Raw genomic sequence first — 26,157 nt, forward strand, 5'->3', positions numbered from 1 at the left:
GAGCAATTATAGAGACTTTTACACTTGAAAGAAACTAGCAGAGCTAACAAACTGTTCAACTGCAACATATAGTGGTTAGGAATGAAAAAAGCATGGAAAGTATTGTTTTGACAGGAAAATTACTTTCTACAGAATCTTCAAGTTAGCCTTTCTTTAGAAAACAAAAAGTTAGTTATGCAGTTAATTCTAGCAACCTAACCAAATTATAAGATACAAGGGAATATCAAATTGTATATGTTAGCAAATAAAAAAATACCAAGAAAAGGCAAAGGATGAGACCAATTCTGTGACCTAATTCGTGCCTTTTGATACAGAACATTTAGTACTATTCATTTATAATTATCAATTACATATTATTTTATCCAAGTATTCCTTTAAAAAAACCTGAACTATTAGGGATGAGATTTCTTCTGTGTGCTCAGCACCAGTGAGGCCACACCTCAAGTGCTGTGTCCAGTTCTGGGCCCCTCAGTTTAGAAAGGACATTGAGGTGCTGGAACAGGTCCAGAGAAGGGCAGTGAAGCTGGTGAAGGGTGTGGAGCACAAGTGCTGTGAGGAGCTGCTGAGGGAGCTGGGGGTGTTTAGCCTGGAGAACAGAAGGATCAGGGGGCCTTGTCACTCTCTACAACTCCCTAGAAGGAGGGTGTACCCAGGTGGGGGTCGGTCTCCTCTCCCAGGCACCCAGTGACAGGATGAGAGGGCACAGCCTTAAGCTGTGCCAGGGGAAGTTTAGGTTGGACATAAGGAACAATTTCTTCACAGAAAGGGTGGCTGGGCACTGGAATGGACTGCCCAGGGAGGTGATGGAGTCACCATCCCTGGAGGTGTTTAAGAAGATGGGACGTGGCACTCAGTGACATGGTCTAGTTGACAAGGTGGTGTTAGGTCAGAGGTTGGGCTAGATGATCTCAAAGGTCTTTTCCACCCCCATTGATTCTGTGATAACACAACACGTTCAAGAAATCTCTAATTGGATCTTGATTTGAGCAGCTGGGGGAGAAACCAGGTATTTATTGTACCTTACACAAAACTAACATACAAAATTCTGTAGCATGGGAATGTACTTGAACATTTAGGCTAACTATTAAGATGAGGTAAAATACAATTTAAAGTGACAGAAGGCCTAAAAACCCCCAACACACTCTTCTTTTTTATTTTTCTTTCTTTGTAGCAGAAAAGGAAACACATTTTGCCATCAATTCCTAGTTTGTGACTCTTAGGGTAAAAATGGGAATCTCTAATGGAGATTTTTGAGTCAGGTGGCACATTAAGCTAAAGTTGCCAGAACTAGGTGCGTTCTGGCTGTTCTCAGGAAGCAGATGGTTCCGTGAGATTCACTGCCAGCTGGCATGGACTAACTTAGCTGGCATGAACTAACTGAGGGCTAATGCTAAACAGGCAAGCAGGGAATTGCAACCAGTTCCTACTGACTGCTTCTACTCTGTTACCACCAGTATACGATAGAGGCAGCATAAAATCTGCTTATTTTAAAGAGAGAGAGAAATTATGTCCATAATTTATATATCTGCAATTCTAGTCCCAGATATCATATAAGAAATCAATGCATTTTTAGACATTCTGGTGATGACAGAGTCAGAGCCTGTGAGACATCTGACCCCTACTTAAAAAGAAGTTTAAAAATGCCCGCAGGCTCCAAGCAGAACTTGCAAAACCCTCTGTGGGCCTAACTCACATTCTTTTGTAGCACAGCTCAACTTTCAGTCCACTTCTTTGGAAAACAAACAAGATTCTTTTAATACAAAAATAATAATGCTAAATTAATAAAAACAGTAAATATGAGTTTGTAGAAAATATGCCATATACAAAACTATTCCTGTCTCCCGCCAACTTTATAACAGAACAGTCATGGGTACAAGTCTGACACTTCCAGATACAAATAAAGGAAATGTGTTCTGGCTGGAAATATCACAAAACACTTGAAAAATGTTCTTAGAGAGCTATTGCCAGTGATACAATGTCAATTCATTAAGGAACCTCTCAGATCTCCCAGGTATCTGTGCTAGACATGGTTTTCTAACAAGTTTCATTACCAACTCAAGACACGAAACAATAGAAAAATAATGCATCAAGTATTCTGAAGACATAAGGCTAGGAGAAAAGGTATTTGAAATTTAGAACGACCTTTACAAATTGACAAGTTTGTCCAAAAGCAATTGGATTTATTCCAATAGAGACAAGTGGAAAATGCTACACTTGACAGGGCAAAATCAAATAGGTAAATACAAAATATCACGATGTGGCTGCAGCCACCACTGTACAAAATGATGCAGTAACTGTCACAAAATACAAACCGTTTGTGAATCAACAAATACAGTGCTGATATAAAAATGACTTAATTTTGAAATGTGCTAATGTTGCATGTATGGCATGAGGTAAAGATAAAAATCAGAAGTAATTGCTAGAGGAGTTAGCACCCAATTTAAGGATTTCATAAAAAAAAACCCCATGCAAACAAAAAAAATGTAACAAAAAAAGAGGCAAAATAAAAACAATAAGAAGAAAAAAAAACCAGACTAACTGTAAAGATTGAAAAAAAGAATAAAAAATGAAAATAGGTATAGAAAATGCAAAACGGCAAATAGGATTACTTGCCTTAGGAAGGACCAGAAATGAGGTGAATAAGAGTTTTTAAACTGTATAAAGACTAATATAAAGTAGTCTATGATTATCTTAGTCTACAGCAGATGTAGTAATATATTCAATCAGAAATTAGGAAAATGTAGGTCAGATATTTAGAAAAAACCCCTTTCTATTTGTGTGACATAGTACCAGAAACAACTAAAGGGGAATGGAATGGAATCTGTTCTTCAGATGGCTTTAAGAATAGGTTATCATCCAAAACTTCTGCATGACATTTGTATATTTCAAGCATGCTGAGATGATAAGTATATTAAAAGATTATAAAGCAATAAGACTTGGATCTAAAAGCATTTAGTTCTTAACTGAGCTTTCCTAACTTTCATTGATATAGTCACCAGTTAAAATATGCATACAGACTTTATTAAAAACCTATTATACCTAATTATGAATACATTAAATATACTAAAACCACTAAAATAAATAGAAGGGGCTAACAGATAAATGGGAGAGATTAACAATATGAAAGACAGAATAGCAATCTACTATAGATATGTTCAGAGTTGTTCTATCTGAATTTTTAAAGATGTTTTGTTAACACAGTACTAACATTAACTACCTAAAATGGTGGAAATAGTCTATTATGAGGTACAAAAGAGAAAAAAGTGCTCATTTCTTGATTTTCCAAAGAGAAGAAACAACTTAAAAGACAGCAATATGGAATCTAGTTCTTATTTTGCAAGAAAGAATCTTGGGGTAAATCACTGGCATCTAGGTGTCTATGCTGTGCAAGGGTGTGTGGTGCAAAGACACTCACCCAACTCCAGAAGGAACAACAATTCCATTAATTCTACATTTATGTGCTCTGGCAGGATTCCTGGGCTAGCTGATGTTCAGATGTGAGCTTATGAGACTGGGCACTACCTTGCACTAACCTAGCTGTTACATTTCAGATCCCATGTTAGGGCTGTCACACTATTTCAAGAGGATTGAAGCTAGCATGGAAATTTCTGGTTTATGCTGCAATGTGATTTTACTCTAAAAGTCATATTCAGTGAAAGAAAATGATATTTTGCTACCCAATATAATGTTATGAATGTTAAATTATATAATGACAATGCTTTAATTTATTAGAGAGAAATGAGTGCTTTTATGTTTCTTGGCCATGTTACACACTTTTAAAGGCAAGAGAAAGATACTGATGTTCTCAAATCTGATTAAATCAATACCAGAATATCAATGCAGTAGATAATATAATTAACTCTTACTTTTGTCTTCGATGTATTCATCCCAGTTAAATATTGTCATTGTTGCATTAATAAATGTTCCATTTTCACCTATAGAGCTATTAAAGATGGAAATAACAGTTGTTTCAAAAGTAGAATTGTCTGGAGGCCACTGCAGGCATTTGTTCCTCAGGTTGCCCATGAACAGCTGCAGCCCTATCAGTGCAAATACACTCAGACAAAACACAGTCAGGATCATGACATCTGAGAGCTTCTTCACAGACTGAATCAGGGCTCCTACAATAGTCTTCAGGCCTGCAAAGAGAAAAGATTATTATTATGATGTTAAATAGATAATAAACACTCACAAAAAATCATGTGACTTTTTCCTGATAAAGATATCATGCAAAAAGACTAGTAATTTGTGACACAATAATTTTAAAGAAAAGCCCTATTATTTGGAAAAATGAATGAGAATATGTAAGTTTATACTTATTTTATAGTGTAAAAAAATAAAAATTAGATAATACCAAACACATTGTTTTTGCCAGAACAAGTGATTTTATTATTCATGCTATATCTCAACCCTACATAAAATAGCATTTTTTGCTTTTGCTGATGCTTCTTGCCCAAACCTTTCTTTTATGAACTTTTGCAATGTATTCTATATTAATGTAACACCATTGTAAAGACATTATATGTGCACATTGAAATGATATCATAATAATCTTGTTACAGTATATGAGGGGTGATGGTTTGGAGAAGAAAGACATCTTTGGAACGATAGCCCATGCATGGCCCATGCTATCCTTTAGAGTTTATTTTTTTTGTTGACATAACTTAAAACTGACTTAAGTTGCTATATCGAGTGCCTCCAATAAATGAGAAAATTTGCATCAGTATGAAAGCTTAAAATTAACTTATATTTAAAACATATAAAGGAAAGCTTGATGTCATAAGATGCAAATCACATAGGCTGTTTACTGCAAATATCTCATGCAAGAATTTGTTAAACTCAAAGGCTGATTTTTTTTGAGAAGAAAATACAATTAATACAAGCATGAATCAATTTAAATAAATTACATCTTGATTCCTGCTTTTTTGATTTGTTGACAATGTGTAGCAAACAAGGCTTATGCTTTGAAAATGTGAGTACAGCCTTTGTAGAACAAAAGTCAGCCTCGGTGTTTAACCTCGCTCTCACCTGGAATGACTGATATTGTTTTCAAAGCTCGGAGAACTCTGAATGTTCTCAACGCTGAGACATTGCCCAGGTCCACAAACTCTGTCACATATCTGTAATAGGGGAGTTCACACACAAACACAATGACAGCACACAAATAACAGTTGGAGATACGAGGGGCCTAACACCTTACATCAACTACTTCTTACCTGGAATTACAGAAATAGTTTTCAAAGCTCTCAATACTCTGAAAGTTCGAAGAGCTGAAACATTGCCTAGGTTTACAAATTCTGTTACATACCTGTAGGATTAAATCACAATTACTCAGAATTGAGGCAGATTTTATTCTATTTGCTTGGGTCTTTGAGCAAGACCTTTTCACCGTTCACCGTATTTTGCCTGTGTTATAAATATACTTCTGGCCATAAAATTAAATTAAGTTTTATCATAATAAACCGCATTGACTCGATGTTTGAAAACTAATCTGGTCAGCTATTAGCAGGAAGTCAAAAGGATTCCTTTAATTCTGGTATGCAGAAAGGAGACAGGATATGAACAGTTCAGGGTGACGGCATTCACAATCCTAATGGGCTGGCACACCATGCTGGCCTCCGCAGCACATGCTTGGCTAGAAATACTAAAATGTGTAAAAGAGTAGAAGAAACATATTGAAACTGCAGGAAGTCCAGGCTCCAAATATTCTGGCTGACAAGATATGAGGCAATTTTTAGTCACTAATCTCATGCTACCAGAAAGAATTTTTAATAAAAAAAAATAAGTAGAAGACTTACGCAAATGTAATGACAGTGAAATCTAGCCAATTCCATGGGTCACGGAGAAACGTAAAATCTTCTAAACAGAAGCCCCTTGCAAGAATTTTAATAAGTGATTCAAAGGTATAAATTCCAGTGAATGTGTATCTGAGGAAAATATGCAAGACAGAGTTTATAGATCACGTTATTTTTGCAGTTTATTCTCTCTAGTTGTTTTATTCTCATTTTCTTCTCATTAAGTAGCATAAGAAATAATGGCAGTTACAACCAACTTTAACATCAGCATAATTTATACCATAAGGAAAGAGAAATGAAATTACAATTAAAAGTCTGATAACCCACATCTTAAATTCAACTTCTACATTCTATGCAATAAGTCAGATGCAAAATTCCCAGTTACTTCATTGGTGCATGTTTATGACCAGTCTGAATTCATGTTATAACAAAACACACAGATGTATTATCTTAGGATTTTAGAAGTTACTTTCAGGCTAAAAATTCCTTTCTTCAATGTTTTTTTTTAATGCTGAAATGTTGCTTACTCCCAAAAGTTGGCAAGTGCCAACCCTCATGTCTTCATTGCTCTGTAACTGTGCTGTGGAGTAGATATATCCAGTACTTTACCTTCAGCAAGAGAGATGTAGTACTGGAATCAAACAAGTGAAAGAACAACCAAAATTATTTATGAATGCCAATAAAATTTTGACTAAAAAATGTGTTGAAATGTAATTTAATTCTGGCATTCTGAGTAATTTTAATCTTTTGTGTCCAAGTGATGTCATCCTGAAATTTAGTTTAATTTATATCTTTAATGAAAAGGAATTCAAATTAAACTGCTCAAAAAGCTTACTCTAACTGAGCTAGCCTGAAAACAATTTTCCAATATGAAATTTTTCCATTCAATTACTAAAAAATTTATTTCCTGCAGAACTTTACTCCACAGATGAGGACATCCATTGTAACTCTAACTGGCACAATATACAGACATGAAGAAATATTCAAGCAACGAATTTTCATCATAAATATTTACTAAATGCTAGGCATCCTGAATACATAGAGACTTACACTGAACTCAAAATGAGAATGTCTTTGTTGAAACCTTAATAGCCCTATGGTGTTTTGATTTCTGAAGATTAAACAGGTATGGATCAGTGGGAATGTGAAAGAAGCAGCAGAAAGGAAGCACCAAGAACAGTGTTTCACACAGTGGCCTGCCGCTTTGGAACTGTCATTGTGTATTGACACCTCGAAGCTAATTGGACCAATTTGACAAGCAGTCATCATTTTGCACCAATGATTAACTAACCATTTCAATACTTTTTTAATGGCTCACTCTGCATACAAGTTTTCCACTGTTAGATTGGTTTTGGTAAGAGAAAGCTGCACTGTGATCAACACAGCCATCAGTACGATGATTCCTTTATGTGTAACAGTTATTGCAACAGAGATGAAAGACTGCATTTCCCTGCATTCTTGCACAGATGTGATATAGAACACAGTCAAAAATACTTATAATCCACTTTTTCTGTATGATCATAAGAATAGCTTTTCTTACATTTTCCTTCTAGTACTGCAAACAGAGGAAGGACATTAAAGAACTTGTCATGACACAATTATATGTATTTAATGTTACAGCAAGGGAAATAGCATCAGAACACCTGTTGATAGGATATCCCAACAAGGTAGCTGTTGCCAGGGGAAGCCATCCTAATATAATTTACAGCAGTTTATTTCTGATTATTGGATATTATTCAGAGAAAATCCATTTGACTTACTCTACATTCTTTGTCCAGTCTGGAGGGTTACTCATGGTCATAAATACGCAGTTGGTCAAAATAGTGCACATGATAAGCATGCTGAATAATGTAGGCTAAGAGTTAAGGAATGTAAGCCAGAAAATGTCATAAAAAGAGTATCAAATAACACACTGCTTTGGTAGATTTTCACTATCAGGAGCTATCTATTCCTCTACTGCTCTTTTAATAGCCAGGGAAAAGCCCTGAATATGTTAAAGCTTTCAATCCCTGTTTTATTGCCACAAGAGAACAATCATATACTAAAAATTAGAAAATCTGAAAGGTATTTTAAAAAGCACCCCAAGTCTAAAATATTTTTTCTTATTGAACAGAAATGTCATCCTTTGAAGTATTAGTTTCTAATTTAATGGAATAACACAAAAAGTATTTCTTTTAGATTATCTAGAAAAATCTGAACTGCTTCATGCATTCAAAGAAATGAAAAATACATTTTCTTCACTTTAATGTTTTATCATAAAATTAGGCATGTATCAACATTTTTCCTTATCACTACGATACACTGAAAGCTAGCTGCCACATAGTAGGAGAGAACATAGGGAAATCTTAGTGAGAAAAGTATTTTCTTGCTGTTATTTTATATATGACTTTCATAATATAAATGCTTTTGCGAGGGGAAAGCACATGTGATTCTCAAAAAAATAAATCCAAATAGAATTCCAGAACAGGTCCATATCACTCTAAATCTACAACCTTTTATTCTCAGAACTGCTGACATTCTTCTAATATACAAAAATACCACAACCATCAAAATGAAAACCATGCAGATGAACCACGAAATGCCCACATGATGGCACCAACACCTAAAGCTACAGACAGGACAAAGCTCGAGTTTGAGAACAGCTGCAGGTTCTTCATGTGGTGCTCCTAAATAGAAATCCAAATACAATGGGGTGAGAAGTACTGTGAGGTCACCCTCGAAAACTTTTCTTTGCATGTCTATGCTAATAAAAACACCTTTAAGTGATAATGATACCTCTACCTTCTGAGCTGTCAAAAAACTCTGGCATCATATTCAACAGTCCTTTGGGTTTTCTGTGCAATGAATATATTTTAAATCCTTTATGAGAACCCAGCTTCCCTTTACGGAATTCACATATGAACAGAGCAAAAGAGAAATAAATATATTTTTTTAAATATTAAAAACCCATGGTACAAGTGTTTCACCTGCCCGTACTTTACATAGGCTTTCAAAATCCTTTTTGATGAAATGTCCACTTGGAGTTGCAGATCCTCACTATGCTTTCATTAGTGGAAAAATAATTATAATATACCTTACCATAAATTTAAACAACATGTTTTAGAATTCTGACTTTGGTGACTAGCCCTTCACCACCACCTCAGTCCCACAATCTTCTATTATTCCCCATAACTCAATATAATAATGCTTCAGAATATGGTAAAGAGTGTCACATAATTTAAAAATATTTGTAGTGGCACCTGTAGCAAAAAAATTGAAAATAGGCTCTGTAGTATCATGATTGTTTTGGAAGTCATTTGTAGGCTAGGCATTGATAACAATGTCTAGCACACACCAAGCATTGTAATTGTCAGTCTTCCAGTATACCAAGACTGAAAAAAGTCCTTTCAAAATTTAGTCTACATAATCTTAGGATCCCTATATGCAGTGCTAACACAAAGCTACTTTCAGTGTGCTTATGTTAGACTTCTGTAAATACAAGTGTGCAAACATTTGTATTCTTTCCTTATTAAGTAAGCTGGCTTTCTGAAATCAATGACCTCATTGCTCACATTGGTATTTGGGATGAGACCAGTGGGATGCCTACTATAGTCTGCTATTAAAACACAGAAAAAGGCAAAATAATAGTTAAGTAATTATAATAATTTAGCTTTTCAAATCTCTACCTGCAATTGGAAATCTCATGACCTTCTTGAAGACTGAAATTAAAACATCAATAGGCTTACAAGTGTATAATGCAATAATGCTCAAGAAATAAAACAGACAGGTGAGATACATACAAGACTGAGAATGAATAACAAAACAAAACATCTAAGCTGTGTTATGAATCTATCTTTCTGTAAGTGTTATCTGAATCAGAAAATGAAAAGGAATAATGAAACCATATTTTCACTAAATACTCATGCATGCACAGATCTGGGATCAAAGATTTGATTTTAATATACAGTGTCAGGGAAGAACTGAAAGTATTCCAAGCAATATAGCTGCAGATGAAAAATGTGGAGGAGGGGAAAGATGAAAAAAAGACATGAAGATTACAGAAAAAAATAAGAGGGAAGGAAAAATTATGTGGGGGAAGAAAGAAGATACAGAAATTGTAAAGGATGATGACTGGTTGTCTGGCTTCTGGTATTACTATATTAGGATCCAGCAATGAACAGAAATGAAAAAGGAGAATGAGAAAAAGAACAGAAGACAGAAATAGTAGAGAGAAGAGGGACAAAGCACTACCGATCACATTGATCCTGGGACATGTGCCAGAGAATGATTTAAATACTAAGTAACATTTAATTCATTACAGTTTTAGACTAACCACTTGAAAAGGATATGAATGTACCAAAATCTTAATAGCTATTTTTCTAAGAGGATTGAAAGGAGTTAACATGTACAGGGCAGAGGTGGCACTGAATCGGAATATTGCCTTCCCTTTATTTAATACTATAAAGGTCTGGAAAAAGAAAAAGAGAATGAAAAAATGCATTTAGAAGATACCAAGTTACAAACCCTGAATCATTTTCATTTCATCATTAATCATATTTCTTCAATATGCTCTTTTTGCATTGACACAATCCCCTTGTCCAGTTCACACATTGTAGCATCCAGCCAAATTACTATATATACAATTAAATGAACACTTAAATGCATCAATAAAGAAATCATAAGTAATCCTGATATTGCTAGCTAGTAAACAGAGACAAGTAGGAAAGTAATGTAGGCAATATTTGAAGAATTAGCATACTTTTTGTACGGTATAATATATACACTGAGGTGTGTAACTGTAACCAAAATGAGAGCCATTAAAACTTCAACTTCAATCTCTAAATCAAATAACCATCTTAAATTATCAAATCAAAGTACTAAGACAAAAGTAAGTCAAAGTGATCTAAGTTTTAAGTGATCATGCAAATATGGAAATCAAGAGGGTTCAATAACCATTTTTGAACATAAAACTAATGTACTCAATTTTTGCTGTACTCTGAGAGCAATGTATTACTCCCCTTTTCAACTATTGCTTGTGATAGTTCTGTACCTGCAAATCTATTTTCCTTGTCATATTTTACTTTCACCTAATACAGAATTCACTTTATTCACTGTATCCAGGTATTTTCACTCTCTCCAGTTTAGGCAATAACTCATGTATATTATCAACGTTTAAAAAAACATTTTTTAAATGTAACAGTGCTTTTAAAATCCAAGCGATAAAGAACCTGTACTTTTTTTTTTTAATTATGTTGATTCCCCCACATCTGAGGAAAGTCCTGTCTATTTCCATAATGTCTTCTTTCTACACATGGATGACTTTCATGCTTTTGAAAGGAAATGGATCTAGATAGCATTGTGGCAGTCCTAGGAAGCCCAAAGGGCACATAAGCCATGCAGACCTGGAACAGTGCCAGCAGCCATGATCTAACTGAACTGAAATTAGAGGGCAGCATTTGTCAAGATTATGCTCTACTTTCTGAGCAGGTGTGGCAAATAGAGCAGCTAAAACAACAATGCCTCTCCCTGCCTGAAATAATAAATTATAAATTATAAAAATCAATGGTTCCAAACTTAACATGTTTGCGGTCTCCCATACTTAGTGATTCTCAAGCTGTACTTTGATCATTTATTGTACTAGAGTCTGTAACATGCTCTTTACTATGAAGATTTTTCAACTCTCTTCCTATTGGTCCTGGAGTTAATAAAAACAGGACTCCTAATAATCAGAGCTCTTATGTTTTCTGTTCCCTTTACTCTGTCAAACCTCTGATGAAGTAGCATTTGTGTTATGCTGACTCATCAAGTTATGCTAAAAAATGAAAATGGAGCCTGACCCAAAAATGATGTTCAAAATATGCAAAGAATGCTAAGAAAAATAATAGGAGAAATTATGATTGCAACATACAGCTTGAAGTCTTGCTTTGCCTACTGGAAACCACAATGCTTGTAATGAAAAGATCATGACAACTGCTATGCATTTCTCAATCAAGAACAAGAAATTCAGCAGGATTTTACTTCACATCCACACTTAATTGCAGAATTACTATTCTAGTTTCGAAAGCATGATGATACATGCTCTAACTTTAGGATTTCTGGCATTGAATTTAGATTTTTACTACTACAGAATGTGGAAAGAATTAAGGAAAGGAATCGGTACTTTGACCCAAATTCTATTTGCCTTCCAGACTTCAATAGGGTAAATCACTTGAGTAAAGGGAGCAAAACATGATAACTATTGAAAACCTTGTTTTCAGATTTAACTCATGATTCTCCATACATGAATTCCGTTTTAGAAATCCTGCAATGAACACTTAAGGCACAATCGATTTTTTGAGCTATTCTGCTTAGTTATTCATGGTATGCCTATATTGGTATTATTTCAACATACTACTGATGAGGCATACCCCTAATTCCTGCAGGAAATATCTTCATTTGCATTTTTTCCCTTAGTCTGAGTTTGAATCATAACAATTCTTGGAATCTTTCTTCATTTTTCTTTGAAGCAGTTTCTTCACTTTCATGGGTTTTGTTTTTTAATTCACTTGTTTTTGTTAGTTAGCTAGTTTCCACAGGAAAGAAAAGAAAGCAGGAGAAAAAAAAATATGAAAACAAGGGGAAAAAAATAATTTCTTCTTTACTAGTAGAATAATGAGACTGCAATATGTATGATGCCAAAATCAAAGGGACTGAAAATCTGGAGGAAACCCAAGGCCATCTGGACACTAGTCTAAAGTTCAACACTTTTGTGCTGGCCACAGCAGTTGTTGTTACTTTAAATCAAAGCAAATATGAGGATTGTTGTTGTTTTTTTGTTTTTTTGGTTTTTTTAAGTAACATCTCTATAAAAATAATTTTTTAATTATGTAACATTCTGTCAACACTCCAAGTGCAATTGCTACCTCCACTTTATTTATGTCCCTCTTTTGAACACCTCCTCTTTGAAAACAATCCTAGTACAAAATAGAACTGGATAAGAAAATTTTTGCACCCAGACTAAGTTGGATATATGATGCCTCTACAGAGTAAATATGGATCAGGATGATCATCATATCCTGAGAAATTATCTTTACATACTTCCCAATCCTTCCCAGTGACAAGAGAATGCAACCTAAACTTTTCACAACAGTGAAGAAATCTAGTAGTAGGATGTGTAGCTATCTGTGAGATGGATTTCATATTGAAGACCTGCTCCTTTCACAACTACAACACAGCAATTAGTAATTATTCTAATGATAAACGCTGTGCTGCTACTTCAATTCTCCTGTGTGTAAAACACTGAAAGTTACAGGTTTTTATAAAATCCCAGGTTTATTAAAAAAAAAAAAAAGTGCATCTCTACTTATCTATAAGGTCCCACAAGCATTACTAATTTCTGTTCTAAGAGTGGAGATTTCTGCCAATCACATCAGCTGTCGGGGGAATTATTATATGGAAGCTCTAGATCAAAAATAACAGAAATACTATCTCTTTGAAGGGTTGTTTATTATTTAGTTTTCTTAAAGTCCGATGGAAATACTTTTACACTCACTTTTTTATTGATATAATATGGGTCCAGGTCTTCCAAGGGCTCGGACACCATTCCTGGAGGTATGTCGCCGTAAATAAATGGCAGGGTCTTTCCTGCCTCCAAGTCACTGTTTGGCTTCGGGCCATCTTCATCATCATCATCTTTGCGTTCTTGTTTGGATTTTTGAGCTTTCTCTTCATTGATACGCTGTTCAATAGCTGCAAGGGATTCTCTTGTGAAGAAGCGGAAGCTGTCGGGTCCTGGTGGTACCAGCACTGATTGTGCCATCTTTTCATCCTGCACCTCTTAATTACTGTTTAGCCTCTCTCATAAAAAAAGTGCTAAAAATCAAAACAAAACAAAACAAAAAAACACAGAAAAAATTTAGAACAACACATCTACCAACAATGTAAAGTAATATACCATCACAGAATTTTGTGAGGGACATCTTGTTAAATTCAGTAATTATCATCCAAGAGGAGGCTGCTGTGAAATGAATTTTTAAATTTGTTTTTATTTCAAGACAAACCATCTTCCTTTGCAGCTTGCCTCTAAGTGTTGTCACAGAGGTATCGATTCTTAAAGCATTTAGTTTAAAATTCACTTAGTGCTTTTCACCAATAGATTGTCAATTCTACAGGCTGATAAAAAAAATTTATATACAATACAATAACATCTTTTGCCTTTATCAAGGGTCATGTTATCCATTCCCATGAATAAAGTAGGAGATATTTTCCATTACATTCAGTGTGAGGAATCAACAGTTCTGAAGTATTTGGTTCAGTGTTGAGTGAGACTCCAGACAACGTAGCTCCTTATTACCCTGAAAGCTACATCTTGGACCAGTCCTCCCTCTAGCTATATGGACCAGAAATGACTCTTAGAATCCACTATTGCCACGTAAGGCCAGAAGGATCAGTTGAAAACAATACAAGATGCTTCTCTTTGAGTACAAATATGCTGCCTTTGCTGAACTGCCAGCTCAGGAAACAAGGTTCAGGCATAAGCACCTGTATTCAGATCCCCTGCTTGGCAACACACTGTGCACTGGAAGAATTGCTGAATTAAACAAAACTGATCCTTAATCATTACATCCTGCACTTAGATCTTTTACATCTGATATCATATCAATTGTACATATATTTCACAAATTTCACCAGCAAGAGCAGGGTCATCTCTTCTTAATGAAGAAGAGGCAGGCAGTTCAGTTAAAAAGAACAGTGGAAAATATTCCCAATGCAAATACTTTGATCTGAATTTGCAAACAGGCTATCTGCTGTAGCCTACAAGAATTTTTCTCAAGCATCCTTCTGAGTAAGCATATTAAAAATATAGCAAATGCAATAAAATAACAAATTCTGAGTAAGACAATATCCCCAGAAACAATAATCAGATTAAAATGATACAAAAGTTTGAATACAATCAGCCTGATCCTATTTTACTGTCTCACTTAGCACACATACCCCGGCACAGCCGCAACAAATTAATATTTTTGAAGGCTGTTAAATAAGCTGCAACATGATGCTTTCTCCTCCTTTTCAACCATATGCACACAGCCACTTACACCTACACAATCCACACAGATCCCAACTCCTGCAGGTCTCCCTGTGAGCATGCTCTTCCACTGCAGGCAAATGCACCTGGTGCATTCTGTCATGGACGGTCACCAAACTGCTGCTGGAAGCTGCTCTCACTACCAGCAGCAGAAAGGTTCACCAGGAAAATGAAAGTGGTCCTACAGCAGGATCCTGTTAGATTTTATTTCTAATTACAGAAGGGAAAAAGAAAAGAAAAAGAAAAAGCATAATTCTGTTTTAATACTGCAGGAAACAATTAAAAATTCATTACCAGTGAAGAATCTTGCCGTTATGTGGGTTTGGAATGGCACCAGAGAAGACTGCAGTTAAAATTCCATCATGCCTTTTCCTTTTTTTTTTTTTCCTTTCTTCTTCTTCTTTTTTTTTTTTTTTTTAATTCTCCTTTTACAGACCACACCTAACTTCCTGCTGAAGGATCCTGGTTATTGAAGTAAAGTCTGGCATTTCCTGTGTGAGCCTACTAAGTGCTGTAACTCTTACTGCCAGTAGATGGTACTGATATATACTCATAAATTCTTAGAAATGGTAAAGAATTTTTGCATGCTTGAGTTTGCTTAAACTGAGACTCTTGCACTAAAATATATGATTTTATATAACCAGTCAAGTCTCAAGATTCTCAAATATTCTTTTGAATACATAGCAGCTACTGCTGATATGACCATAGCTGTTAAAACTGTGAAAGTGTGAAAAAAAGAAAGTAGGAGGGATAGTGAAGTAAGAGAAATCAAAAAATGGAGGTTAGACAGGCAGAGTATAACCTAAGCAATTGCTGAAACTGTATTATCAGCAGTCTGGATTATTTTAAACTACAGGTAGTGCAAATATTCTAAAATAAATGCATGCAATATGTTCACTGTGCATTCTTTCTGAATGCAGAACGGCCAGCAAAGGGAGGGAAGGAGGGCACTTCTGAGTGTTTCCTGCAGCAGAGAGTTCCTGGACAGAAGTCAGCTATTCTTGCTCCCTGCTGCAGCAGGTGGTTGGGAGCACAGTAAGCCACTCTCTGTGGCAAATCAGTAAAACACCCCCTTTGGGCCCCACTCCACCAAAACACCATCCTACTTCTTTCCACCCTTCTGCTTGCTCTGTATTTTCCATGCCTACCAATTTTCATACTTTTTCCTCCTGCTGCACCAATAAAACTTTTTTATCTCTCTCCTGCCTCACCATCAACCTTCTGCCCTTCCCTCCTTCTTTCACACTTTTCACACTTCCTTCCTTCTTCCAAACTTTTCAAGCAAGACACATTGTGTATCCATACATTCAGATCTTCTGGCAGTCATTTACTCTCTGCTGTCTCCTTTCCTTCGGCCACAAAGAGGACAAAAAAAAAGGTCTGAAAACTAATAAAAAGCAAAAGGTCAATCTAAAGTGAGAGATGTTGGAGAGGGAATTAAGAGAGTGACTGAAGAGACATCACTGTGGCTTTGAAAAACAGACACTGAAGAGAGGAGAAAATATTGATAATTTTTTCCTTTTTCCTTTTGTAATTGTGGTGACAGAATGAAGAGTTTGACTTGGTCAAAATAAGATTTTTGAAATTTTCAGCAACTAAGACAAAATGTGCCAAATCAGAACTATAATTGAACCACATCAAAAGTACTGATTTGGTTTTGATTAATTTAAATATTACACAATATTTTAAAATAATGTTAAAAGCCTTTTTAGAAAAGTGTTTCATTCTATAGGGCTTTCTATTTTCACAGATGATTCAAAGAAATAAACAAAAAGTTTACAAATAATTCCAGGAAACCAATTTTTTGGTTAAGAAGCTTTGGATGAAAACTCCTGGCTGTCTCTAATTAGGACTACAGTTTACTTGTGGCTGTTTTGAACTCTCAGAATAAGAGGATTATGAGGCAGCACAGATTCACAGAAGGAGTAGAAGAGCTTCTACCTACAAAAGCATTTTGATTATTTGTTTGTAGGCATAGGCAACTGCTTTTGTATGAAAGTTACAGTAAACCAAGTACCTGAAAAGCTGGGCTAATTCACACAATATGGAAAAGGTGCCTCATTCTTCCATTAACAGTAAATTAAATGAAAGCATCTGATTATTTGTTTCTTATTGTAAGAGTCTGAAATTACCAGAGATCTCATTTTGATTCCAGCAGTGCTATACAATCTACAAGCACAGTGTGAGGAAGGACAGCAAAAAGAGAAGACTAAAAAGAAATAGCCAGGGGACATTGTATCCCATTGCATTAAAGGCTTGGGTCTACAGTCTTACAAGGCTGTAAGGAAAAATGAACAAGTATTTTGGAGAGGCAGTCTACACAGGAAATGCAATATCAGCTTTGCAGTCTAAAAGAAAAATATATATACTTCTAAAGAGGAGACAACAGTAATACATCTAGAGAAGCTTGTAACAATCCTTAAAATATATTAGATAATGTACACAGCTATAGTAAATCTAACAGATAAAATTATTAGAGCTAAAAGGGAAAATTATTAAATCAAATAGAAAATATCAATGAAAACCCAATTCAACATAGCCTGTGTTTAAGAACGATTGTGTGAACATGGTAAAAAATTGCCTAAAACATAAACATGAAATAAGAATAGCAATTCTGGTAATAAGTCATTCCAACTGCTGTCTAGCTTCCCACCTACAGCGATGGGTACATTTTATGAACAGTTTTATCACTGACGGTATCCATCTTCCCTCTACTGTGGCATGTGTGAAAGCTTGAAATGGACCTTGTCATTTACTCATCTGGTAAAATACAAGGCCCACAGAGAGGGTAGAAATGAAGAGGTGTTCAGTGTCATGTGTAAAGAAGCTCCACATGAGGGTGAATGATTTTTGACAGGACAGAGCCAAGAGAAACCTCCTAATCTTTTCCTGATGTCCTAAGAGACATTTACAGACAATCCTGATTAATAAAATTAGAAGGGAAATAGATTACCAGTTTTTCCTCAGAAATGTGTAAAAAACTGTCTTTGTTCAATGGCAAAGCAAAGCATTAAAATGCACAATTGGCAACTGGCCATCATTCTCTGTGGTTCTGTGATCGTTTTACTCTCCAGCTGTGTGTCCCTGTACGATATTAGATTGTCCCTAATTGCATGACTTTTCATTTATAGTTCTGAATTTCATTTCGTTCCACTAACACCAGTCATCAAGCTCATCTAGTCCTTTCTGTATAATAGCTTGCTCAGTCTTTGACAACGCCTTACAACTTTGTGATAGGAGCAAATTACATTGGCATATTTCCATTTCTTTGCTGAAACAATAAATTAAACTTTAAATAAAATCTGTCCCAAAATTAAAACAGTGGCAAGCAACTTTGACCAAAGCATAGGTTACTGTGATACTTGCTGCAGTTTGCAAAATACGTTAATACTACTCTAAGACCTTCAATCTTAAAAAAACTCAACACCATTAATTTTATGCTCTAAAATAAAATAGTATTTTAATTGAAAGAGCAAAAGAGACCTACTAAGCAGAGCTTTTTCTTCTTGTAAATAGTATGCATTTAATTGAAAACATTGAATCTAAAGAATTCCTGTCACCTCTTCCCCCATGATACTTACAATTCTTACTGTACTACTAAATTAATCATGGTGATCTAGGTAACTGAAAAACATGTTTGCTAGCTTTGAGATGACATGAAACTGGGAGGGCTACAAGTAAACTGGAGGATAGTATTAGAATTTCAAATGTCCTGACAAACAACAAAATGGGCTCAAAAAGAGATGCAATTGAAGAAATGGAAGTTCTACATTTTATACTTAGACAATACGGAAAGAATTCAGGCCACAGAAATAAAACATCCAAGGAAATGTAGGGTCCATGAGATAGAAAATTTGAGCTCTTTCTGTCTTAATTTTACATTGAAAAGATCGATTGAAGACACAGTGACTGTCTTTATATGTCCGAAAAGCTTTTCCAAAGAAGCAAAGGAATTTGTTTTCTTTTTATCTAACATACAGATAAACAGGTTGTGGCATTAAACTGCAGCAAGAAGGTTTGTTAGAAAAACTTTTTACCAGTGAAAAAAGGGAATTAACAGAGTAGACATATGACAATTTTTCAAGGACTTTAAGAAAATCTAGAACTCAGAAGGAAAAGATCAGTAGTAAGTGTGAGTTTTGTAGCAAAACTGATCAGGATGAGAATCAAGAAACTTGTAACAGGCCTTCACTGTTTTAGGGTCTTAGTAAGTGTAGGTTTCTCATTGTTTTGTGCTGCTTCATCTGTTATGTTTTTCCACAGGCCTAGAGGAAGCTGTCAGCACTCCACGGAACTGCATCAAAGATTGCATAAAATGGGATTGCCCTGTTGGAAGGTGGAAGGTTTAGAGCTGGTGCAGTACCTCTGCTAAAATTTGTTTTCACTGCTTCACTACTGAAATTAGACAGCAAATAAACATCAGTCCTCCTGTGCCTGAGGTTTGTGTGTCTCATACAACGCTCCACTGTCTGTTCAGTAGCCATAGCTGAGACAGAGGCCCCTGCATACAATATCGTGTGCTGAACTGTGCACTTTGAGCAGTAGGTGTTCCTGCAAAACAAATCTTTCCAAATGGCTCTACAAGAGCTATATAAAAACACAGCTTCCTACACATTTCCAACATTTTAGATGGATGTATAACCAGCAAGTTACCTTTGAAAATGCAGTTACTTGAAAACTTAAGCCGATATGAGATAGTTCTGTCAGAAAGGGCAGATGCATTTTCCACCCACTCTTACCCTGCTCATTTCCCACTGTGTTGGCCTGAGCTTTTCTGCACCTCTGCATTTTAGCCAGATCAGCCCACTAGTCTGGCTGAAAACTGTAAATAACTGGGCAGATTTCAGAAAGATCAAAGAGCTGATCCATCACACTTCAGAAAAGGAATCAGGAATCTTAATGTCTCGAGATGTCCTCTCACTTTAGAGTGAAAAGGACTAGCTGGCTACCTTCAGCGTCTACCAAATCATAGTGCTTCACCTAAGTGCAAGCTCAAAAGGCTTAAGGCACCAGAATATGAACAAATGGATCTCCAGAGCCTGAACAGTGGAGCAGAACAGGGCCCTAACAAATATTGGCACAGATCCTTTACCTGGTATAGAACCCAGTATAAGTAGAATAAAAAGGCAAAAAGAGTCACTAAAATGCCTAAATGCTAGCAAATCTAAAGATCAAATTAGGCTACCACTGAGTTACAGCAGCCACAGGATTGCTCTTCCAAGATCAGAAAGTGACCAGGATCACCTGTTTCCTTTCAACATGGACATCAGGACAGCATTTTAAGAAAAATGTGTAGCAAGGATCATATAATGTGAAAGCAGATATAGAAAGATCCATACTGAGAAAGTTTGGGGGTCCTTCAAATCAATTTTCTTACTCTCTTTAAAACTTATTTCAGGAAACTATCCATAGGTCTCTGGCAAGATGTACTTCAAAGAATTATTTTTTAAAAATTGGTGAAAATCAGTTGTTATCTTTAATTACTGTTAACCAATAATTGGAAATTACTTGCATTTGTTAAACCATTTTCCTCTTTTATCAGAAATAGCCTTTGAAAAATTGCTGCTTTTCAATCAAATGTCAGAGCACGAACAAAAAAGCTACTTGTCTTTCCAGATGAGAGGCCCTTAAATCCTTCCTTCTAGTTAGACAATTAGACAATCTGGATTTTTCACTTGATGAAAATACCATTCTTAACTTTTTTATTTACTACAGTGAGATAAGCTTTCTGCCAGACTGTAATGATCTCCTCCAGTGCTCCTTGACCACAGGGAAAAACAAAGGCTGACTTAAATCCAAGAAAGGTTCAAAACAACAGTTCAAGATTCCCTTGACAAAAAGAGAAATACTGTCTCCAAATCAAAGAGCAATGTGGGAAGACAATGCAAGAGTATTCACCAAATCCCTAATGAAGCTGATTAAGTGATTACAGCCTTTCAGCTATCTAGCTTCAGTGGGCCCTTCTTCAAACCAATCTTTGTCCTGATACACATCATGAGAAACTATCCCCACAAGTAGAGTCTTGTGTGTCAGGCTAGAGATATATCCATTTTTAGTGTGTTTGTGTGGGGAGAGTGAATATACAATTCAAAGATGTAATGATAACAGAAGTGCCATATGTATGGGATGAGCTAGATATTTCCAGATGCCAGAATAGGAGAATGTGCTGACTACTTATGCTGTTAATAAAACATGCTGTGATTTCTTTCCTGACAAACCAGAACTCAGAATTTAGCATTCCCAGTATGGGCATTATGCAAAGATGTTTAGAATTAAATCTCTAATTAATCTTTACTACAGCATGGCTACAGAAAATTCATATATCATTTATATCCTCAGGATACAAGGCACCAGGTAGATGGGAGATTCTAACATCTCCCAAACATCTGTCTAGAAGTTTTGGATGAACAACATAAATCATTATTCTGAACCTACTGGCAAATTATTGCGGGAAATATTCTGTGATGCTACTTTTATCGCCTCTTAGTGTATTCTGTTGCAAACACACCCTATGAATAAGCCTGTGCCTTATCAGTTATCGCTTACGTAAGCCCAGGCCAGGCTCCGACAGGGAAGCCGGGCGAAGCTTCCCTCGAGCCAGGGACAAAGGGGCACGGACCGAGCCCTCCATCTCCATGAGCTGCCGCGAGCAGCCCCCACTTCCACGCAAAACATTTCCACCCTCTCCTTGTAACCCGGCACCGCCGACAGGGCGGGCGCTGCGGCGAGCCGGGAGCAGCGCGAAGCAGGCAGGGGAGTAAGGCAGGGGGAGCAGGGCGGAGCCCGCCGGGCGCCACCGCCCAGCCCGCCGCGCCGGCGGGTGCTGCAGGTGCGGCACCGAGCCGCCGCCCTGAGCCTCGGCACCCGCCGTGGGCACAGCCAGGGGAGCCGGGCAGCCCGGTGTCTCTGGAAGCGTCGAGGCCGAGTGAGAAGGCGGCCGGGGAGGCGGCGGGGAGCGGCCGGGCTCCGCAATGGCGCGGCGCCCAGGGGAGGTTGCCAGGCAACCGGTCCGGCGGCTGCGGCACCGCGCTGCGCAGGGGGAGCGCCGCCGCCCGCGGGCCCGGGGACTCCCGCAAAGCCTCCGCTGCCACACGGCCTGCTCCAGGGGGACAGCTGCCCCCGGCGGCTTCAGCAGGGCCCGGTCACACGGGAGCAGCAGGAGGGGCGGGAGGGAGCAGGTGTTTCGGGCAGACACAGGCAGGAGAGGCAGAAGTGGAGGGGGGTTGCTGAGGGGAACCCGCCCTCCAGAGCCACCGGCGAAGGAGAGCGGAGCCCCGCCGGGCGAGGTCCCTCCCCGCTGTCCCAGGAACCGAGCTGAGCAGCAATGGAGCAAAATTCAGGCTTTAGCATCAGGGCGGGAAGAAACCGGGGGATCACCATCCCTCCTTCAGTTAGCTTTGCGTACCGTCTGTATTGGATACAGAGTCAGCCATGCTGCCTACTGCCTGCAGCCAGCCAATTCCCCTGCTCCGGGTGGGCGGGTGTTGTGGGGCTTTTTTAAATAGGAAACGGTGACTGTAAAACCATAGAAACGGACCTAGGGAGTGGGGTGCTGGGACAGTTTTTACATCATCTCCACTCTTTTCAAGCTGTTTTTGATAAAAAAATTAACCTCATCCGCTACATGCCAAAACCCCTGAGTTTTGACTTGGTATATGTGAGAGGACGTGCGGGTGTACATGTCCTATTTGTAACTTTGCAAATTAAAGAGAACCTGGATCTGAACGGAGCATTGTCTAAATAGGCTTGCATTTGCAAAGATAGCTGACTAGTGACAAACAAAACTGCCTGTTGAGAAACTTCCAAACCCAAAACACAATAGGCACAGAAAGCTTGAGGACCATCCCACATGGGGGAAACAAATATCTCCATGGATAACAGATGAGAATTTCTCCCCCGGGAACTGTACTGACGCTGACAGGTTCCCTGCAGCTGCACAGCACCAGCTGCCAAGGGGCTCCTGCAGGAGTTAATGCAGCTTGAAAGAAGCATTAACTCCTTGGATATCTATCAACCTTCAAGGGCAGGATGCCACAAAATGTTTCCTCATAAGCACTACTCATGCCTCTACTACATAGCTGCACCTGGAAACACATCAAGGTCTCTAAAGGAGATAGAATCACATGCACAAAAAAACGCAACTACAAAAAAGCACAAGTGCACAGTACAACTTCCTTTCTCATTCATGGTCCCCACCAGATTCCCTTTGCCATTGGAATGGAAGAGCTGGCTTTGTTTCAGTAAAGTGCCACTTCAAATAAACTAGAAGCAAAGTGGTTTCAGTGATTCTGGAAATTAAATCACAGATGCGGTCCCATATTTACTTTTAAATATTCTTTTAGTCTTAGGATGGTTTATGGTTAGCGGTTCTTCCTATATCCTTAGGGACAGAGTGCAGATGGGTCCAAGCCAGCTACTAGTTACAAGTTGTGATGTCTCATGCTAATTGCAGATGGGGCTGATGGTACTGTTTATTACTGAGATACTTGACATTGACCTATCCGTTTTCCTTTTATTTTTTTCTTCTTCCTCTCTTGATCACTTATGCCAAACTTGAAGTGCTGGGGCTAAAATTTTACATTTTTGCCTCAGACCAATTTTTAGAGGGAAGCTTCAAATCAAATGAAACTATTTCTAAGAAAAAGGCAATGTATATGTATTTATCCTTAAATTTTATAGCTACCAATTTTCAAAGCATGAATAAGTCACATTCTTTGGGACTTTTTCTTTTTGAATAGTATCTTTAATACTTGCTTAGAGTTAAAATTTTTGAAAAATTAGTTTGCACGTATTTGAAAGAACACCCCAGAGATTTACAAGGGTGAATTACAGAGATAATGCATTTTTCTGTTTATGTTTCATTGTCCATCTGAAGGCATTTTCCTTCAACTGAAGTCTGTCTTTGTGGACTCTGCTGATCCAGGAGTGGGAATGCTTTCATCTTTTTGTTCTAGATCATTTTGTTATGTTCGTTATTAAAGAAACCAAACCAAACAAACAAGGAAAAAAAAAAACATAAAAGCCCAGAAGGAAATGTAGAAGGAAAAGGGGGCATTTAGGAGAAAAGGGAGACATATCTCAGATTGAAGACCGGCAGCATAAGAAACCTCCAGGGAAATGATATGTGTAAGAACTGTCTGCCTGGATAAAGCAACTGTCTCAAAATTGGCTGCAGTAGTCCTGCAGGCTGGCTGCAGAGACGTGAAAATTTCAAAGACTTGTAGATTATTATGATCATAAACTTCATCTAGGTTGATCAATTTGAATACAAAGGAGACCAGGCTGGGGAACAGAAGCAGAGGAGGAAGCAGTATAATGGAGAAAGCAGACATAGGAGAAAGCAAAAAAAACTTGGGATGAATGAGCAAGAGAGGGAATACTGAGATAACTGGACTGGAATTAATTGGACGGATGGACAAAAAAATGTGAAAATGAGTTTATAAATGTGACAGGATCTCTGTGAAGTATGTGTAAACATGTATTCAATAACTCATTCATATGTGTATCAACATGGCCTCCCTAAAACTGTGTATGAACACACCCATAAAAGGCCCCTATTACTATAGGAAAAAGGACTGAAATGACAGCATAGAATTGAGGTCTGCTGTAGTTTTAGTGCATTTGTCAGTAGATACTGTAATGCAACGTTCACTGTCTGATGTAGTATACAATATGGATGAGCTCTTAAAAGCAGTGAGATTTGTTTTGGAGGAGACTTCCTTGATTTGTTGGTGCTGCACAGGGATCAGGAGAAGTGACTAGTGGGAAGGGGAAAAGAAGGATGATAACTCTGTGTCCTTCATGCAAGGTCTGTATGCTGTTTTGGAGAACTGGCCATGCCACAAGTAGGGTTTGCCTTCTCTGGCATTGGATGCCTGTATCTATTGGCATCTGCATCTAAGCCAATCTGAACTCCTTTCATATTTCTGGAGAAAAGTAGGTCTTGTAAAAGGCAATTCTTCTGACCTATTTCAGATATCTACCCTAAGATGAGGCAAGTTGTGCCCACATCAAGAAGTGTCTGTCTCTCTGGACTGACTAGAAAAGGGGCAAGAGATGAGTACTCAGTACTGCCTGATGGTAGGCAATTCACTCAAACTGCTGTTTTCACAACTACCTACAAATCATGATTTCTAGAACGTAAAGACAGCCTTAATTCAGTGCTCCACAGCATACTTTTAATGTGATTTTTTAAGTGTGAAATATTTAGTAGATCCTTTTACTTCCACACCTCCTTACTAAATATCAGCCACTTATTTTGCACCCATTACCATTGTTCCCATTTTGTGTTTTAAGAAGCAGAACCACATGTGTTTTGGGAACCAGAATAACATATGAAAATATATAGGGTCTGCATTCTGATACACATTGACAGAGACGGGGGAAAATTGTATATTCCTGTTGTAGTACTGAACAATATGTATTAATTACTGTAACTTTAATGGTTATTATGTATTACAGTTCTGCCAACTGTCCAAAGCTTCACACTACAGGCATCTCTACAGCTGAGTAACTATGTATTTTAAATGAAGATGTCATCAGTAGGAGACACATAAGACTGGATGTGTATTCAAAATTTGGCAACCAAAAGGGAAAAATTAAAGCAAACAGCATGAAATTACATCCTATGATGAGTAATATGGTTGTTGATTTGTGCAGAATGCAGCCAAATGGTTATATAGGATTGCCAGACCATCATACAGGAACTGTTAGAAAGCTTAAGAGCTGCCCCTTCATCCCCTCCATGTCCCAAGCAAAGGCAGAGAGCAAATATCATCACTACTCCCTAGTGACCTGCATGCTTGTTTCCCTGGGTAATGAAAAGCCCAGTCAGATATATAACATTAAAAAGCATTAAACAAGTCTCTATTAAATTTAGAAGATTTGCTTTTTGCTCTGAAAGGAAACAGAGTAGTTAATTGGCTCACAATTAAATAGAAATGCCATTTAAAAAAATCCTGAAACAGTTTGCCAGGCCCAGTTTCTGTTTGCCTTTTATAGTGTTCTCAAAACCTGTCATATCAAGACATAAACTGAAAATATTCTGAACGCTATGAAAACATCTTTATGGATCAATTTATCCTGAGGGACAATGTGCCTATGGCCGACACATGCAGTTAAGTAAGAGAAGGAAGGTACTATCACTATTGCATCAAGAAACTTGAAAGGCCTGAGGGAGCAATGCAGATTCATAAGTGCAGGATCAGAGGGAATGGTTATGAGTGCTTACTCTGATATTCTGACCAGTGTGGATTATACCAGTCCCTTGATTTAAAAAGTGTCTCAGCTGAAACACACCAAATTCATGAGAAACCCTTA

General features: G+C 37.4%; 1 protein-coding gene across 1 annotated transcript in view; it reads right to left on the reverse strand.

Moving 5' to 3' along the window:
• The window catches only part of SCN2A (sodium voltage-gated channel alpha subunit 2), a 73,546-nt gene that overhangs the window by 39,661 nt on the left and 7,728 nt on the right, over window positions 1-26,157 (reverse strand). The window contains exons 2-7 of the mRNA XM_054515350.1: window positions 13,306-13,625; window positions 10,122-10,242; window positions 7,556-7,643; window positions 5,799-5,927; window positions 5,029-5,120; window positions 3,867-4,139 (exon numbers count right to left, since the gene is read on the reverse strand). Coding sequence (XP_054371325.1) covers window positions 3,867-4,139; window positions 5,029-5,120; window positions 5,799-5,927; window positions 7,556-7,643; window positions 10,122-10,242; window positions 13,306-13,572 — 970 coding nt within the window. The 5' untranslated portion in view covers window positions 13,573-13,625. The remainder of the gene's footprint in view (window positions 1-3,866; window positions 4,140-5,028; window positions 5,121-5,798; window positions 5,928-7,555; window positions 7,644-10,121; window positions 10,243-13,305; window positions 13,626-26,157) is intronic.

Source organism: Molothrus ater, chromosome 7 (genome assembly GCF_012460135.2).
Source record: "Molothrus ater isolate BHLD 08-10-18 breed brown headed cowbird chromosome 7, BPBGC_Mater_1.1, whole genome shotgun sequence".
Lineage (NCBI taxonomy): Eukaryota > Metazoa > Chordata > Aves > Passeriformes > Icteridae > Molothrus > Molothrus ater.